General features: G+C 40.1%; 1 protein-coding gene across 1 annotated transcript; it reads right to left on the reverse strand.

Annotated features, from left to right (window-relative positions):
• Window positions 1-5281: 5281 nt before the first annotated feature.
• lamtor3 (late endosomal/lysosomal adaptor, MAPK and MTOR activator 3) lies at window positions 5282-15864 on the reverse strand. The gene is made up of 7 exons (XM_084044310.1): window positions 15775-15864; window positions 15521-15554; window positions 11673-11707; window positions 10872-10930; window positions 9267-9400; window positions 7380-7443; window positions 5282-5988 (listed from the first exon to the last, which is right to left on the reverse strand). The coding sequence occupies exons 2-7, from the start codon at window positions 15527-15529 to the stop codon at window positions 5915-5917; spliced, it is 375 nt and encodes a 124-aa protein (XP_083900436.1). The 5' UTR covers window positions 15530-15554; window positions 15775-15864; the 3' UTR covers window positions 5282-5914.
• Window positions 15865-16715: the final 851 nt, after the last annotated feature.

A 16715-nucleotide genomic window follows, 5' to 3' on the forward strand; every position in this document is an offset into this window, starting at 1 on the left:
GCACGGAATACTATATCGTCGGTGTCCAGCCGGGACCAGCTAACTCCATTTTCAGGTTTTTTTTTTTTTCATAAATCAACGCTATTAAACCCCCTTTACGTCTGTGTAAAAGGAAAAAAAACAAAAACAATGAAAAGTATTAAAAAGCGCCTCTGACGAAAACTCCAAACTCCATTGGATCCTCAAACTGTCTGTCAAAAACAAACAACTCTCCCTCCTTTCATGCTCTGCACTGCTGCATGACGCAGCTAGCCAGAGAAGATCAAGCCAATGAAATATAAACATCTCCAAGAGCTCAAGGAGATCATGCCAAAGGACTTTCACAACTTTTATGACAATCTAAAGCACTAGGAAACACCCACCACACACATTGAAAAGTGTACTATAGTACTATAGTCATAAAACTTCATTCTATTGTAAGTTGTAGCATAAACCCAATTTTCATACATTCCAATTTCTGACTTTTTGCCAATTGTCAGATCAATACCATAGTCTAAAAACTTCAGGGTTTTTGCCAATTGTCAAATATAAATACTACAGATTTAAAAAAAAAACGTAATTCAGACTTTTTTTGGGCCAATTGTCAGATATACATTTGGACAGTTTTCACTGTGTACTTTCAGCGTTAAACCAATATGCAGGATGTGACTGAATATCACTCATGTCAGACTGCATTCATGCTTTACCCTCCACCTTTAGCAGAGACTTTAAGTGAACAGTCATTTGCTCTCGGCTCTGGTCACCGTTTTGCGGGGTGGCAGAATTGTTTGTTGCATGATCCATGGATGTTTCCAATGCATGTGAAAATAAAAGTTGTTTAAGTACAGCATTCAGCTTGATCTATACTTAGTATATGAGGATGGCGCGCACCATAAATAGCTGATCTCCAAGCTCACAATGCGTTGTGATGTGTTGTGAGCTTTGAGATTCATTGTCAGCTGTTCTTATCAATGATGGACAAAACCTCCTAACTCCACTCAATGATGGACAAAACCTCCTAACTCCACTTGAGCTGGATTTGGGTAAAGTGGTGATAATATAATGACACATGCAAGTATCTGATAATATATAAAGTCACAATACCAAGTTTGATGAGGCAGTATTGCTTTGTTTTAAAAATATAAGGTTTTCTTCATTTTCTGAAAAATGTATATTTTGTTTTTCATTTCCTGAACAATTACCATTTTGGAGTTAGCTGGTTCCGGCCGGACAGCAGAGATATTTTGTTGCTGTCGGGCAGAAACCTTGAATTTCTGAAATGTTCAACCTTTTTCCATAAATGAATGTCCTACATTGTCGTACAAGAGTATCGAAATAATTGCCTATTTTTGAAAACATTTTAACCACTTAAACCCCATTATGATTGACCGGAGTCCCTCAGGGCTCTATACTAGTGTCTTTTCTGTTTGCTGTTATTGTGTGGAAGGCTTTCGTGAAAACAGACGATCGGCAAGCTTTCATATTCATAAGGATGCTGGGGTTTAAGTGGTTAAAGGAGTAGTTCACCCAAAAAGGTACTTACTTTCGATCAATTACACACCCCATGTAGCCTTGAATTCTTGATGATTTTTGTTTGTTTTTGTCGCATTCCTAAGCCAATAATCGCATTCCTAAGCCAATAATTTGATAATCACCTGTAGGAGACTTTGCAAGTCTACTACGGGAGACTCCGCCGGTCATCAAATCATTGGCTTAAGAATGCGACAAAAACAAAACAATCTCCATGAATTCAAGGCTTACATTTTTTGGGGTGAACTACTCCTTTAAAGGCAAAGTGGTTAAGTGTGTCTGGGGTTTTTATAAATATTAAACCAATGAAAGTATAAACAAGAGCTTGCAAGCTTTTTTCCATCTCATGACAAGTAACGGATTTCTTCGGACACAAGGTTTTTACCTGACAGTAACTGTGACACAAGGTTTTTACCTGACAGTAACTGTGACACAAGGTTTTTACCTGACAGTGACGATTTGTTGAGGGCGTCTGATAAACGCCCTCAACGCCACCTTTATCAGACGAGTCTCTTAAGAAGCTTTTTTTTTTACATGCATGTGAAACATAACTTTGAGTCATTACGTAATCATCTATCCAAACAAATGAAAACGCATGCAAGACGTACAGTACGCTTGGATACTGCAAAAAAAGGAACGAAGCCTTCTATTTAGCTGGCAATATCGACAGTTTCCTCTGGTTGTAATAACGACTAACTGGCTGCATTTAAACGGTTATATTAATCTGCTAATTTACATAATCAATATTGAACAAGCAATTTTGTGCATACATTTATTTGCATATAAATCATGGCTTCCACCCAGGCCAACGCATGCATGTCTGCAGACACCTCCCAGCACGCCCCAGCTCTTTGGTTCCCCGTCCAACAATAGAGCACAGAAGTCCCGACGTCACTCGTTCATCCCCTGGGTCGTAGAAGTAATTTCTCTATGGAGAATAACATGGCGTCACCTTAGAATCGTCTCATATAAGAATCGTGGTCCAAACTGTCTCGGCCATATTGTCAGGGAGGTGGCTCTGTATCGTTTATGATAGTAGTCACTCATTTTTGATACAGTCTGTTTCTGATGAAAATGTTACTAATTCGGCAGAAGTAACATTTTTTTTACTTCTTTTTTTCTCACCGTCAGTTGATGCTTCATCATATCCATAAGAGTAAAACCGCCAGGTTCATTTATGTATTTTTGGAACACAGTTCTTATTTGACGCCATATTAACCCATTGAGACCTGAAGCCGATTCTACATGTCTCCTAAATCTCAACAGTATTCTGAAAAAACGTATGTTTCTATATCAGTGGTGCTCAATATTTTTCATGTCAAGGACCCCCAAAATGATATGTATTTGGCCGCGGACCCCCATCAAAATATTTTGTTTCAGGAACCCCCCAGAAGCAAAGATTTGAGTTAAAAATGTTCGCTTAAAAAATATATATATTCAAAGAATATAAACAATTTACGGTAAAAAAAAGACCAAAAGACGGACATGTCTGTCTTTGGCGGTTAACGGTTGGATTTGAAAAGACTTTGGCGGTGAATGTGTTAATATACAACTAAACCTAAATCCCAAACTCACGGCTCCAGAGCCCAGGTGCTCAATCTCAGTCCTCTTCCAATCGAGGCCCAGCCGGGCAGAGTGACGACACTGTCCCTTCTCCATTCGGGGGTCCGGACGAGGAGAAGCCCCGTATGTGGCGTCGGTTGCCTGGCAACCGACGCAGCGCGTGTCCCGCGGCTATTCAGAGCCGTGTTGAAGTCTGTTGGGCCGTGGCGATCCAGGACCAAGGCACCAAGCGTGATGACGAACGTGGGCCACGGCCGTAGGTAGAAACTGAGGAGGAAACAGAGGCTCTGTAAGCGATGGTGGCATAAATCAACGTAGCGTCACACTCACACAATTATGATAGAGCTCGGAAGGACCGTCGCTTTTAGGCCGGGTTGGCTGGCATGTAGCAGTAATCATAATGCGTGGTCGCGGCGATCCTCGGCGGGACGTCGGGTGCGATCAACGCTGTTCTGCGGCGTCCAGGAGCAGAAACTGGGGAGAAAGATAAGGCTCGTAAGTAACGGTCAGATTAGCAATATAGCACCACACTCACACAAAGCTGGATCTCGTGGGTAACGTCCCTTTTTAAGCAGGGTTAACTGGCATATCAGCAGGGGCTCAGTGTTGTCGGGCGAGCAGCGTGGTCGTGGTGGCGTGCAGCGTGGTGTCGGCGTCTGGTTCAGTCAGCGGCGCGTCCCTCTGACTCGCGCTGCCGAATAATGCCTCCTTTATACCGCTGCCATCCAATAACGGGGCGTCAGGTATCACCTCCGCCTGTTTCACCGCCCTCTCATTACCTGCAGCGGGAAAGGGGAAACATAGAACCAACACCGGCACTTGCCAGTATAGAGACAAACAACTATTTTTGACAGTTCAGCAAAAGTAAATCATATTAAAAATATTCTTTCTTAAGAGTGATGAACTGTGTTACATTGACCCACATGCAAGGGGACCTTACAGCCTTTGCAGTAAAACCTCGTCTCCTTCCGTTTTCCGTTACGGGCACTTGCATTTCCTAGTTCAGGGTTCCCACACATTTTTAACAATGAATTTTCAAAACTTTTCCATAACTTTTCCAAAGTATTTTACCCCATTTCCAGGACTATAGAAATCATACAGTGCAATAATGAGACTCTTAAACCAGTGTGCCATCAATGGCCCAAGACGGACTCGAGCGAAGGTGTCACGTGACAAAAAGAACAGATCTACAAGCTAACAACGTATCAAGTAGCACTGCATTTTACCACATTTTACCTGTCTTTCACGTAATGTTTGACAAAAACAATGTATTTCGTTGCTGCCGGGGAGAAACCTCTCATCTACAGTGTCAAAAGCATCAAAAGTAGCAGATCTACAAGCTCGAAACGCGGCGCGAAGCGACGCGTTTCAAGCTTGTAGATCTGCTACTTTTGCCATTTTAGAATTTGAATCCTGAAAACTAACAGTTTTGAACATTTTCCAAAACATTTGATTAATTCCAAACCTTTTCCAGGGCCTGGAAAACGTTTTTTCTAATTTCAAAATATTTCCAGGAATGTCATGACCGTGGGAACCCTGCTAGTTGGTCTAGGCTTTTTGAGAGAGGCTTGGAACCGCACCAGTTCATGGGCAGCAGTGTTGCCATTCGGTCTGCTGTCAGGGTCCGTGCTTCGTGGGGCCCTCGGGCTGGGTCCATCTGGGTCATCATTGTGTTCTTCTTCGTCAGCTCCTCTAGGACCATTACACCCTCTCCATTAACGCGCATAATTTCATGACTGACCATCGTGTCATTCAGACATTTTGCTTTATTACAAAAAAAACAGCAGAAATGCAGCAAATAGCCGAGGACACGGTGACAGAACCACTTTGTGCACGTCAAAAGTAATACGTAAACAAGGATTATTTGTATTTAGCGTTCACGTAAACCAGTGGTTTTCAACCTTTTTTTGCGTCAAGGACCCCCAAATTGACACATAGTAGCCCAGGGACCCCCATTTGAAAAGGTATGCCAGGGACTCAACCATTTTGATTTCTTGGGGGTCCCAATCTACACAGTAGCATCATCATCAGTGTTCATTTAACTCTGAGAGTGTACAAATGGAACCAAATGGACCCGTTAGGGTCCATTTGGTTCCATTTGTACACTCTCCGAGTTACAGACACACAAGGTTCCATTTGGTTCCTAACTATTCATTTGTCTGGGAACCCCCTGGAACCCCCTCAAGGACCACTGGTGGTCCCCGGACCACTGGTTGAGAACCACTTACGTAAACATTTCCGTTGGAATCTGTGTGTGTGTGTGTGTGTGTGTGTGTGTGTGTGTGTGTGTGTGTGTGTGTTATTTAATAATTTAAATTCCTTGTGAGGCAAGAACTTTATTTTCATAAATAACACACAGATGAATCATACAAATGAATTTGTTAAAGAAGAAAAGAAAAAAATAAGCACACAAAAACAATATTTGAAGATTCAATTCAGCATCTCCAACATAGACACATCATGTAGGCTCGTGTGTGTGTGTGTGTGTGTGTGTGTGTGTGTGTGTGTGTGTGTGTGTGTGTGTGTGTGTGTGTGTGTGTGTGTGTGTGTGTGTGTGCGTGCACGCGCGCGTGTGTGTGCGTGTATGCGCACGTGTGTCTACCTATACAATGTATTAACCACTTTCATCCTGGTGGCACAATTTGTGTCATGTCGTTGTTGTAGGAGAACATTTTCAAAAAGCCATTCTGAACCCTCTCGTGTGGTACGTAAAGCATGGTTAACATGTGTGTGTGTGTGTGTGTGTGTTGAAGTCAGACAAGCTGATATGCAGGCTTTGGGAACATGGAGCACATGTTGCCAGAGCTCCAGGCAGGTTTAGGGGGCAGTAGCTTCATGGAGTTCAGGCCACCTCCACGACCTGTCTCAACTCCTCTATTAGCGGCACCAGCTCCTTCTCCAGGCTGATGATCAGACCTACAACAAACACACACACACACACACACACACACACACACACACACACACAACACCGCTTTATGAAGGCAGACCGCTGTACTCAATTTGAAAAAAACACAGGATAGTGGCAAAGTGTGACAATACCACACACACACACACACACACACATTTGTATTATCGCCGTCTAAAGGTCCTTACACACCGGGGCGATTTTTTCGTGCGAATAATGCGTTTTTTTTTAAAACCTTATAAAGTCAATGGCTCCGTACATGGAGCGAAAAAGCGAAGCGAAAAAGCGTCTTTTAATTATTCGGAACGAGTCCGAATTTTGCGTATATTCGCTATATTCGCCGGTGTGTAACAACCTTTAGGGTTCATGGTGTTGACCAAAAGTTTATGTTAGTGTTCTACCGAGCGGTCTTGGAAAGTCTGGTCAGATTTGGCATCACAGTTTGGTTTGGCAATCTCTCAGTGCAACTGAGGTCCAAATTGCTCCGATTGGTGCAGACTGCAGGGAAAATCATAGGAGTAAGACAACTCCCCTCTCTGCAGTCTATTTATGAGCAGGCCACGCTAAGACAGGCTCAGAAAATAGTCAGCGATGCCTCCCATGTTCTACATGGACAGTATGTAATGATGCCCTCTGGGAGAAGGTATAGTGAACCTAAATGGAACTATGTCAGATTTAAAAAATCATTTGTACCGGTGTCAACTAAAATGCTAAACGAGGCTCTGAAACAGCATGGACCGGGAATAGCAGATCGACCACTATCTGTGCACTTTTATAATGTTGTGTGTCCCACCCCCTGTTATGTATTTTGTCTTTGTCATTGTTTTATGTGTGGCTGCAGCTGGGGTGAACGCCCAAGACACATTTCCTTCGGGACAATAAAGTTTACCTTACCTTACCTTACCTATTACTATACTTGTGAGGACATCAACACTTTAGGACAGCCATGTTATGAATGCCATTAAAAAAAAAGCCAAAAAACAGCAGATCTACAAGCCGTCGCAGTCCGACGCGTTGTGAGCTTATAGATCAGCTATTTTTTTGGTGCATAACATTGGCACGCAACTAAGTATAAATCATGTTTAACTCTAATTCCAATCCCTAAACCTAACCTCTAAATGTCTAATCCTGACCTGAATGTTTTTCTGACTGTAAACGTATCTCTAAAAAAAATATTTCGGAACTATAAAACAACCATCTGTCTTGTGAGGACCAGGAAAATGGTCCTCACAATGTATATTTCTTCAAATTCTACTATACTTGGTCCTCGCAAGTATAGTAATACAAACACACACACACACACACACACACACAGTTCTCTGCTCTACCGGCAGTAGAAAATGGTTTGAGCCTGCTGCACTGTGTGGATAGTAATGACGTAAAGTGCATCCATTCTTACCTGTGTTGGCATTGCAGCTGGCAATGAAACTGATGACCAGCGGTAACCTGTTGAACTGCACGATCTGTTGGACACAGAGAACACACACACATACACACACACACACACACACACACACACACACACACACAATGACAGGGACATTAACAAGTATGGTCTTAAAGGAAAGGTTCCAATTTTTTTTTATTTGATTTGATAAACTTTATTTTGAACTTGCAGATAAAATAAAACAACAAGAACCAAGAACAATGAAAGCCACAATATAGAAATAAAAATACAAATGAAATAAACAAAAAAACATTTAAAATGCGACCATTGATCATCCCCAACATGTTCAAAAAGGAGTAGGATGAAGCAAAACTTATTTACTCCTACCCCCGTCTTATTTAACATTCATAATCCATATAAACAATTACAAATGTAACATATCATATAAATCCTATGATATCTGTATCTATCCATGTATCCACCTACCCATCCCCATCTATATACATCTTACTCTATATAATATATATATCTAATACACATAGCTCTATACATAACCCATATAAACCCATACCCAATTGATTTTATATTTTATTTTCTTAAATAAGTTCATTAATGAATACAATCAACCCACCCCTTCCTCCACTCTATAACAGCTAATGATGTCCTTTTTATACATCCTCTTAAATTGTGCTATATTGGTACTTTGTTTGAGTTCCAAATTCAAACCATTCCATAAACTGACCCCACAGATTGTGATACACTGACTCTTTCTAGTGGTGTGTACAAGAGGTTGCTTTAGGTTAAGCTCCACTCTTAAATTATAACCAAGTCATTTCATCACTAAATGAAATGCCGCGCTATGAGCTTGTATATCTGCTATTTTTGAATAGCCCAAAGTGCAAAATAATGCTTTCTTAGCTCAAATCTAAAAATGACACAGTTCCAGGTCTTAATGGGTTAAAGACGTGAGTCAGACGTGAAAAGTGAAAAAAAGCGAGTGAAAAACAGCCATAGTTTGGAAGAGACACAATGAGCCAACTTCCAGGAGGTACAAAGATGGTGTAACAACAGCTCGCCTGGTATGTGTTGTAGTAACAGATGTTGGTGTAACAGCTCACCTGGTATGTGTTGTTGTGGTAACAGATGTTGGTGTAACAGCTCACCTGGTATGTGTTGTGTGGTAACAGATGTTGGTGTAACAGCTCACCTGGTATGTGTTGTGTGGTAACATATGTTGGTGTAACAGCTCGCCTGGTATGTGTTGTAGTAACAGATGTTGGTGTAACAGCTCACCCGGTATGTGTTGTGTGGTAACATATGTTGGTGTAACAGCTCACCTGGTATGTGTTGTGTGGTAACATATGTTGGTGTAACAGCTCGCCTGGTATGTGTTGTAGTAACAGATGTTGGTGTAACAGCTCACCCGGTATGTGTTGTGTGGTAACATATGTTGGTGTAACAGCTCACCTGGTATGTGTTGTGTGGTAACATATGTTGGTGTAACAGCTCACCCGGTATGTGTTGTAGTAACAGATGTTGGTGTAACAGCTCACCTGGTATGTGTTGTGTGGTAACATATGTTGGTGTAACAGCTCACCTGGTATGTGTTGTGTGGTAACATATGTTGGTGTAACAGCTCACCTGGTATGTGTTGTGGTAACAGATGTTGGTGTAACAGCTCACCTGGTATGTGTTGTGTGGTAATATATGTTGGTGTAACAGCTCACCTGGTATGTGTTGTGGTAACATATGTTGGTGTAACAGCTCACCTGGTATGTGTTGTGTGGTAACATATGTTGGTGTAACAGCTCACCTGGTATGTGTTGTGTGGTAACAGATGTTGGTGTAACAGCTCACCTGGTATGTGTTGTGGTAACAGATGTTGGTGTAACAGCTCACCTGGTATGTGTTGTAGTAACAGATGATGCTCTTGTTCTTGGACAGGCCCAGCTTGCTGCCCTGGTCCGTGGCCAGGGCGAACGTGGACAGGAAGCCAGGGCGCAGGGCGTACTCCGGTGCGTTGTCATTGGCGACTACAGGACAGCACGGCGGTCATAATAAGATATAATATGGGGTTACTAACAGGCAGTAGCACCTTCTTATGTGTCCGAAAATAAAAAAGACTAAAAAAGTAAACTTGGAGGGTGTTTCGCCACATCGTTGCTGCAAACTGAGGTATAGGCTTCTCTGCTTCAACTTCACTTCATCTCCTAGCCTGTGATCCTAGCTTGGTCCTAAAAGAATGTCCTATGGAAGTGGTTCTCAAACTTTTTCATCTCAGGGACCCCCAAATTGACACTTATTAGCCCGCGGACCCCCATTTCAAAATGTATGCCAGGGACCCCCATAAGAGAAGATTTTTCACTGCCAGCTACCAGTGATTCTCAACCATTTTCATTTCAAGAGGACCCCCAGTTTACATGCATTAGGCTACGGACACCCATTTAATGGCATTTCTATCCCTGGGACCCCAATTTATATTGTAAAATCAATGTTAATTTAACTCTGAGAGTGTACAAATGGAACCAAATGGACCCGTTAGGGTCCATTTGGTTCCATTTGTACACTCTCAGAGTTACAGACGCACAAGGGTCCATTTGGTTCCTAACTATCCTCCATTTAGCTGGGGACCCCCTGGAACCCCCTCAGCTCAGGTACCCCTGGGGGTCCCCGGACCCCACTTTGAGAACCAATGTCCTATGGAAGAGTAATGTTAGTAGATTTACTGTTGAGCACATTAACCCTGGCGTACCTATTTCGGGCATGTCACTCAATACAGGTGAAAATGTTCCAAAGTCTTAATGTTTTTTTTTCAAAAATAACAGATCAAAAAGCTCACAACGTGTCACACGTTGTGAGTTTGCAGATCTGCTATTTTTGAAAAGCTGAATGTATAAAACAGGGCTTATAAGTTGTTAACGCTGCAATCGCATACATGTCTTTATTAGGGGATGTTATCTTAATCCATCTGCATGGTAGAGTATGGTAATACAATAAAACTCTAAAACTTCCTGCTCTTCTATTGAGACGTTTAGATGCTGTGGTCAGGAAGGACGCCTACTGGTTGACAAGAGGTACTGCATGACAGTCAAGGCATTTTTACTGACAAAAACGAAATAAAAACTAAGCAATGATGACTAAAACTAAGACTAAATACATTGACAATTTCGTCAACAAATAAAAACTAGACTAAAATGTTAGTGAATAGTAGATCTACAAGCTCACAATGCATCACTCTGCGGCGTGTTGTGAGCTTGTAGATCAGCTATTTTCAGCATGCAACCAAGTGTAAAATCAGTCATTACAACGCCCATCAAGGCACCGCCAAAATACATTTTTATTGACAAATCCTATGATATTTGGTCAACTTTTTTATTTATTTAGTCGAACTAGACTAAAACTTTAACTTTTCAGATGACTAAAATTATGACTAAAACTAAATGACATTTTATTCAAAAGACTATGATTAAACTAAATCAAAATTAAGATCAGGAGTGATGTTACCTTTGATGACAGGAACACCGTCTCTGTCTGTCACGACTATAGCATGAAGACCTTCAACACTGAGGACACACACACACACACACACACACACACACACACACACACACACACACATGTTAGCGTATGGGTCTATTTGTGTACATTCTAATACTGTGACTTTCACATTGTTTGCTGTGTATTATATCCTTGTTGTCAGCCAGAAACCACATTTTTGGGCCGTAATCTTGTTAAAGGACAACTTAGTTTTTTTTTACAACAAGGGTTATTCTATTAGTTTGAAATGATAATAATTAAAAGATGATCATGTATTGCTTTCTATCGTTTTATTCGATCCATTGGTAAATAGTCATGAACACAGCCTCCAATTTCTGTGAAACTTTGTACGCACATCCCCACTAGGCCAAGGAAGAAATGCCACCCTACATTTTTCAAATCAGCCTCATGGTGGCGCTGTAACAGGCAGATTCACGTTTTGACCAATTTATAGACCTATTTATAGTAAAAAATCACTAAAGTTAAAAATCACTAAATCATTAAAAAACGATAGAAAGCAATACTTGATTTTTTTTAACACTCATCTTTTAATTATTATCATTACAAACTAATACAATAATCCTTGTTGTAAAAGAACAAAGTTGTCCTTTAAAAGTATTAACAAGATCTTGTGACTAAATAATAACTAAGTTGGATCCATTGAAACACACAGCTTATTCTTTTTTTTCATACTTCCTGAAAAGTAATAGTTTTGGACATACAAGGTTCCCCTGAAAGCAACAATATCATAATGGACTGGACACTAACCTGGGCAGCTGCTTGTACAGGTATCTTTTCAAGTCCTGTAAGAAACCAGTGTTAGACTTTTGTTCAATCCAAAAATTAAGACCGGGAACACATCTGTGTTCATTTTTAGATTTCTTTAGCTAACCGTTTTTTTGAAAAAAATCTATGTTGCTATAGTATCAGTGGTTCCCAAAATTTTTCATGTCAAGGACCACCTCATGTCAAGGACCTCAAATTATATGTATTTGGCCCCGGACCCCCATCTCAAAATATGTTGTTCTAGGGACCCCCCAGAAGCAAAGATTTGAGAAAAAAAGATATTTAAAAATAAATATATATATATTCAAAGATTCGCACAAAATTTCACGATTTTTCAAAAATAGCAGATCTACAAGCTCATAGCGCGGCACTCGGTGCCGCGCTATGAACTTGTATATCTGCTATTTTTGAATAGCCAAAGTATAAAATATGGATGAAGTGGTTACACAGTAGCCTGGTAAACCCTCCCTCCGGAAATCTCATTTCCATTTGTGGAAATGAGATTTCCGGAGGGAGGGTTTACCAGGCTAGTTACAAAGGTGCGTTCCCGGTTTGAATGGGTTTAATAAATCACTATAAAATATGACAGAACAAAATGATAGTACATCTCCTAGTTGTTCCCCACAAGTCACTCTCTACTGTTCTTGAATTAGTTTGATTGTATTTCATTTCATTGGTGCTATATTAAGTCATGATGCTTCTACATGTGATAAAACAGTGGGTTTCAAACTTTTTTCATGACAAGGACCCACAAAATTAATGTATTTGGCCGTGGACCCCCCCCCGGCCCCATCTGAGACTTTAGTTTCCAGGGACTCCCACACCCTCTCAAGGAACCAGAACTAACCATATACAGATATAAACAGGCCTGAGGTTCCGATTCTACAAAATGTCTTCTAAATCCTAACAGTTTTTTGAAACAACTTATGTTTCTATATCAGTGGTTCTCAAACTTTTTCATGTCAAGGACCGCAAAATTGATATGTATTTGGCCACGGATCTCCATCTCAAAATATGTTGTTCCAGGGACCCCCAGAAGCAAAGATTTGAGTTTCAAATGTTCGCTTCAAAAACATTTATATTCAAAGATTTGCACACATTTTCTCGATTTTTCAAAAATAGCAGATATACAAGCTCATAGCGCGGCACAGCCAAAGTGTAAAAGAATGCTTTTTAGCTCAAATCTAAAAATGACACAGGTCTTCGTGTGATAAGCATCCCAAATGTTATTCTGTCTACCACAACAACACTGTTACTCAAAATGTCATTTTGTTAAAGGTAGGGTAAGTTATTTTTTATGATTAAAACAAAACGTTTTTTTGTTAAAAGTTTAAAGCACTATATTGTGATAGTAGTTCAGTGTCAGTATCATCTCTCCAGCCCTTTAATAAACAGAAAATAATATTTTCAGGTAGGTGACACAATCTCAGCCAATCAGGAGAGAGTACCCATTTAGCAGTTCCAATTTTGTATCAGCTCATTTCTTTGCGTCATCACTTCCAATTTCACTTTAACTAATCTGTATCCTGACTGAGTTCTCCTATCCTGATTGGATAACATTGGTATCCTGTAGTGGTGTCAAAAATAATCGAATAATCGATTAATCGCAATGCGGACATGGACAATTATGAATCGATTCACAAATGTCAATAATCGATTAATCGAATAATCAATTTTGAAAAAGAAAATATGTTTTTTTTTATTCAATTTATTTAATTTTAGTTTTTTAATCAATTGCACAGAGAAGCAGGCAGATTTATATGTCGTTCAGTATATCTGACTGCTTGTATTGACTGATGAAAAGGTTTCCATGTTGTACAATAATATAGAAAAGTGTGATGCATCGCGATGCATCGTCGAATCAAATCGAATCGAATTATGACAAGGTTAATTGTAATCGAATCGTTACCTGGTGAATCGTAATCGAATTGATTCGTGAGGGCAGTGCCAATGCACAGCTCTAGTATCCTGACCTGAAAACGCATTTTATGTTTAATAAAGAGCTGGAGAGACATGGGAGACTCATGTTACTGAACAAACACAGCGGTTTTCAACCAGTGGTCCGGGGACCACCAGTGGTCCCTGAGGGAGTACCAGAGGGTCCCCAGCAAAAAAATAGTTAATAGCGTCACAATCATTTTAACCACTTTTTAACCACAGCTTTGGCTATTCAAAAATAGCAGATCTACAAGCTCATTGTAGATCTGCTACTTTTGAAAAACCTTGAAAAAGGTGTGCATATCTTTGAATATTTATATTTTTTAAAGCGAAAATTAACTGATATCTTTGCTTCTGGGGGTCCCTGGCACAAAACATTTTCAAATGGGTATCCGCGGCCAAATGTATAACAATTTAGGGGTCCTTGGCATGAAAAAGGTTGAAAACCACTGCTCTATAGCAATGAGTACTACCAGAATATAGAGCTATTTAACACTTAGTTTAACCAAAGATCATAACTTACCCTACCTTTAAATATCATATATTAAATGTGAGGGATTCCCAATCATATTCATATTCAGTTAATATGTGGTTCAGGTTAATATCTTCAAGACAAAATAGAATAACTATAAAAAATCACACATTCATGGTTAATGTAATACATTGGTTCTCAAAGTGGGGTCCGGGGACCCCCAGGGGTCCTTGAGGGAGTTCCAGCTGGTCCCCAGCTAAATGATAAAATTAGGCACCAAATGGACCCTTATGGGTCTGTAACTCTGAGAGTGTAAAATGGACCCTTATGGGTCTCTAACTCTGAGAGTGTGCAAATGGAACCAAATGGACCCTTATGGGTCTGTAACTCTGAGTGTACACATAGAACCAAATGGACCCTTATGGGTCTGTAACTCTGAGTGTGTACAAATGGAACCAAATGGACCCTTATGGGTCTGTAACTCTGAGAGTGTGCAAATGGAACCAAATGGACCCTTATGGGTCTGTAACTCTGAGTGTACACATAGAACCAAATGGACCCTTATGGGTCTGTAACTCTGAGTGTGTACAAATGGAACCAAATGGACCCTTATGGGTCTGTAACTCTGAGAGTGTGCAAATGGAACCAAATGGACCCTTATGGGTCTGTAACTCTGAGAGTGAACATTTGTACACTCTCTGAGTTAAATTAACATTGATTTTACAATATAAATTGCGGTCCAATTGATAGAAATGCCATTAAATGGGGGTCCGTAGCCTAATGCATGTCAAACTGGGGGTCCTTGAAATTAAAATGGTTGAGAATCACTGCTAGAGCCGTAAAAAATCTTCTCTTATGGTGGTCCCTGGCATATCTTTTCAAACGGGGGTCCGCGGGCTAATAAGTGTCAATTTTGGGGGTCCTTGACATGAAAAAGTTTGAGAACCACTGCTTTACATATCAAAAGGTCTCTGTGAGTGAGAGGGCACATTCCCAATCATATTCATATTCAGTTAATAATTAAAGGTAGGGTAAGTGATTTACTTTGGTTAAAATAAGTGTTAAATAGCTCTATATTGTGATAGCACTCATTGCTATAGAGTAAAAGCATGTTCATTTATATGAACATATAAACATGTTCAGTAAAAGGAGTCTCCATGTCTCTCCAGCTCTTTATTAAACAGAAAATGTATTTTCAGTGCTCTCTCCTGATTGGCTTAAATGTTGTCACCTACAATGATTACTATCAGAATATAGTACTTTAACCTTTTTAACAAAAATATTTAAATTACCAAAGAATATCACTTACCCTACCTTTAATATGTAGTTCAGATTAATGTATTCAAGACTAAATAGAATAACTAAAAAAAGCACACATTCATGTTAATGTAATACATTCATACATTCATAAGACACTTACATCAGCCATGCTGGACAACGTGTACTGTCCACACCTGAGAACAAGAGACATGGATTTAATTAATAATCACATCTATAAATATATGATTCACATGTTTTAACTACTTGTAGGGGAGGCTAACTTATTAGCTCCTCCATGTTCACAGCATGCTAAAGCTGTTTTAAATGACTGTGTGAAGCAATGACAGGACTACAGATGTAGTTCTATAAGGTACATGTGTATAAGACTAATAATAAACACATATAAGTCAATACCTCGTCAGAAAGCTTAAAGCCTGATGTTTCTGTTGCTTCTTCTTTACAAACACTACAAGCCACCAGTCACATGACAGTGTTTATTTCCCCCTGTGGTACACGGACATTGGTGCCCTATCGATTCCCGTGACTCCAGGGGACGCTGTTGTTGTTGGAACGTTTCATGCTGTGGGAAAGACGGGAGGCGCAAGGTTAGCAGGGAACAGTCACAGAATTAGACGGGTAACCGTTTTCGTCGTAACGCACATGAAAAGGCGTTCGCTGTGATCAACACTGCGCATCACTAGTGCAGTGTAACGACTATAATGTACTGATTTGACCTGTGTTTGTGGATTTATTGAAAACACCTTCAAATTGTATTTAGTAAAACATTTAAATACATTCATCTAAAATAGTATGTGTAGAACAGGGGTCTTCAACGTTTTCAGGCCAAGGACCCCCTAGCTGAGAGAGAGAGATGAAGCAGGGACCCCTCTATATTGTATAAAATTGTGTTTCAGATTATTTTTTTTTATTTTTTTTTACTTAGTCTGCTCTTTTCCCCTCCACACCTATAGCCTCCTTGCCAAAAATAGCAGATCTACAAGCTCACAACGCCTCGCAGCGCGAGGCGTTGAGAGCTTGTAGATCTAGAGCTTGTAGATCTGCTAGTAGGATTCAAGTGGTTAATGTAAAAAAAATAATCCTATCACACAAAGATTTGGCGGACCCCCTATAGTAGCTCTGAGGACCCCCTAGGGGTCCCGGACCCCCTGTTGAAGACCCCTGGTGTAGAATATTAAACCTTAAGTTTTTTTGTTTGTTTGATTTGTTTACGGTAGTAGTTTACAATACCCTACTTAGTACTTCTACAACAAATAAATAAGTCCACACCTAAACATATTTAGGTAAAAAAAAAAATAATAATAATGGAAAGCCAGCCTTCCACATAAGGACATAAT

This window comes from Gymnoscopelus microlampas, assembly GCF_963454915.1.
Source record: "Gymnoscopelus microlampas genome assembly, chromosome: 20".
NCBI classification, from domain to species: domain Eukaryota; kingdom Metazoa; phylum Chordata; class Actinopteri; order Myctophiformes; family Myctophidae; genus Gymnoscopelus; species Gymnoscopelus microlampas.

Bases quoted from the DNA above. Each gene is read 5' to 3' on its own strand.
- lamtor3 (XM_084044310.1), bottom strand. The intron at 7,444-9,266 runs GTGAGCTGTTAC...TGTGTCCAACAG, and splicing joins GTTACTACAACACATACCAG to ATCGTGCAGTTCAACAGGTT. The intron at 5,989-7,379 runs GTAAGAATGGAT...TGTTTGTTGTAG, and splicing joins CAGCTGCAATGCCAACACAG to GTCTGATCATCAGCCTGGAG.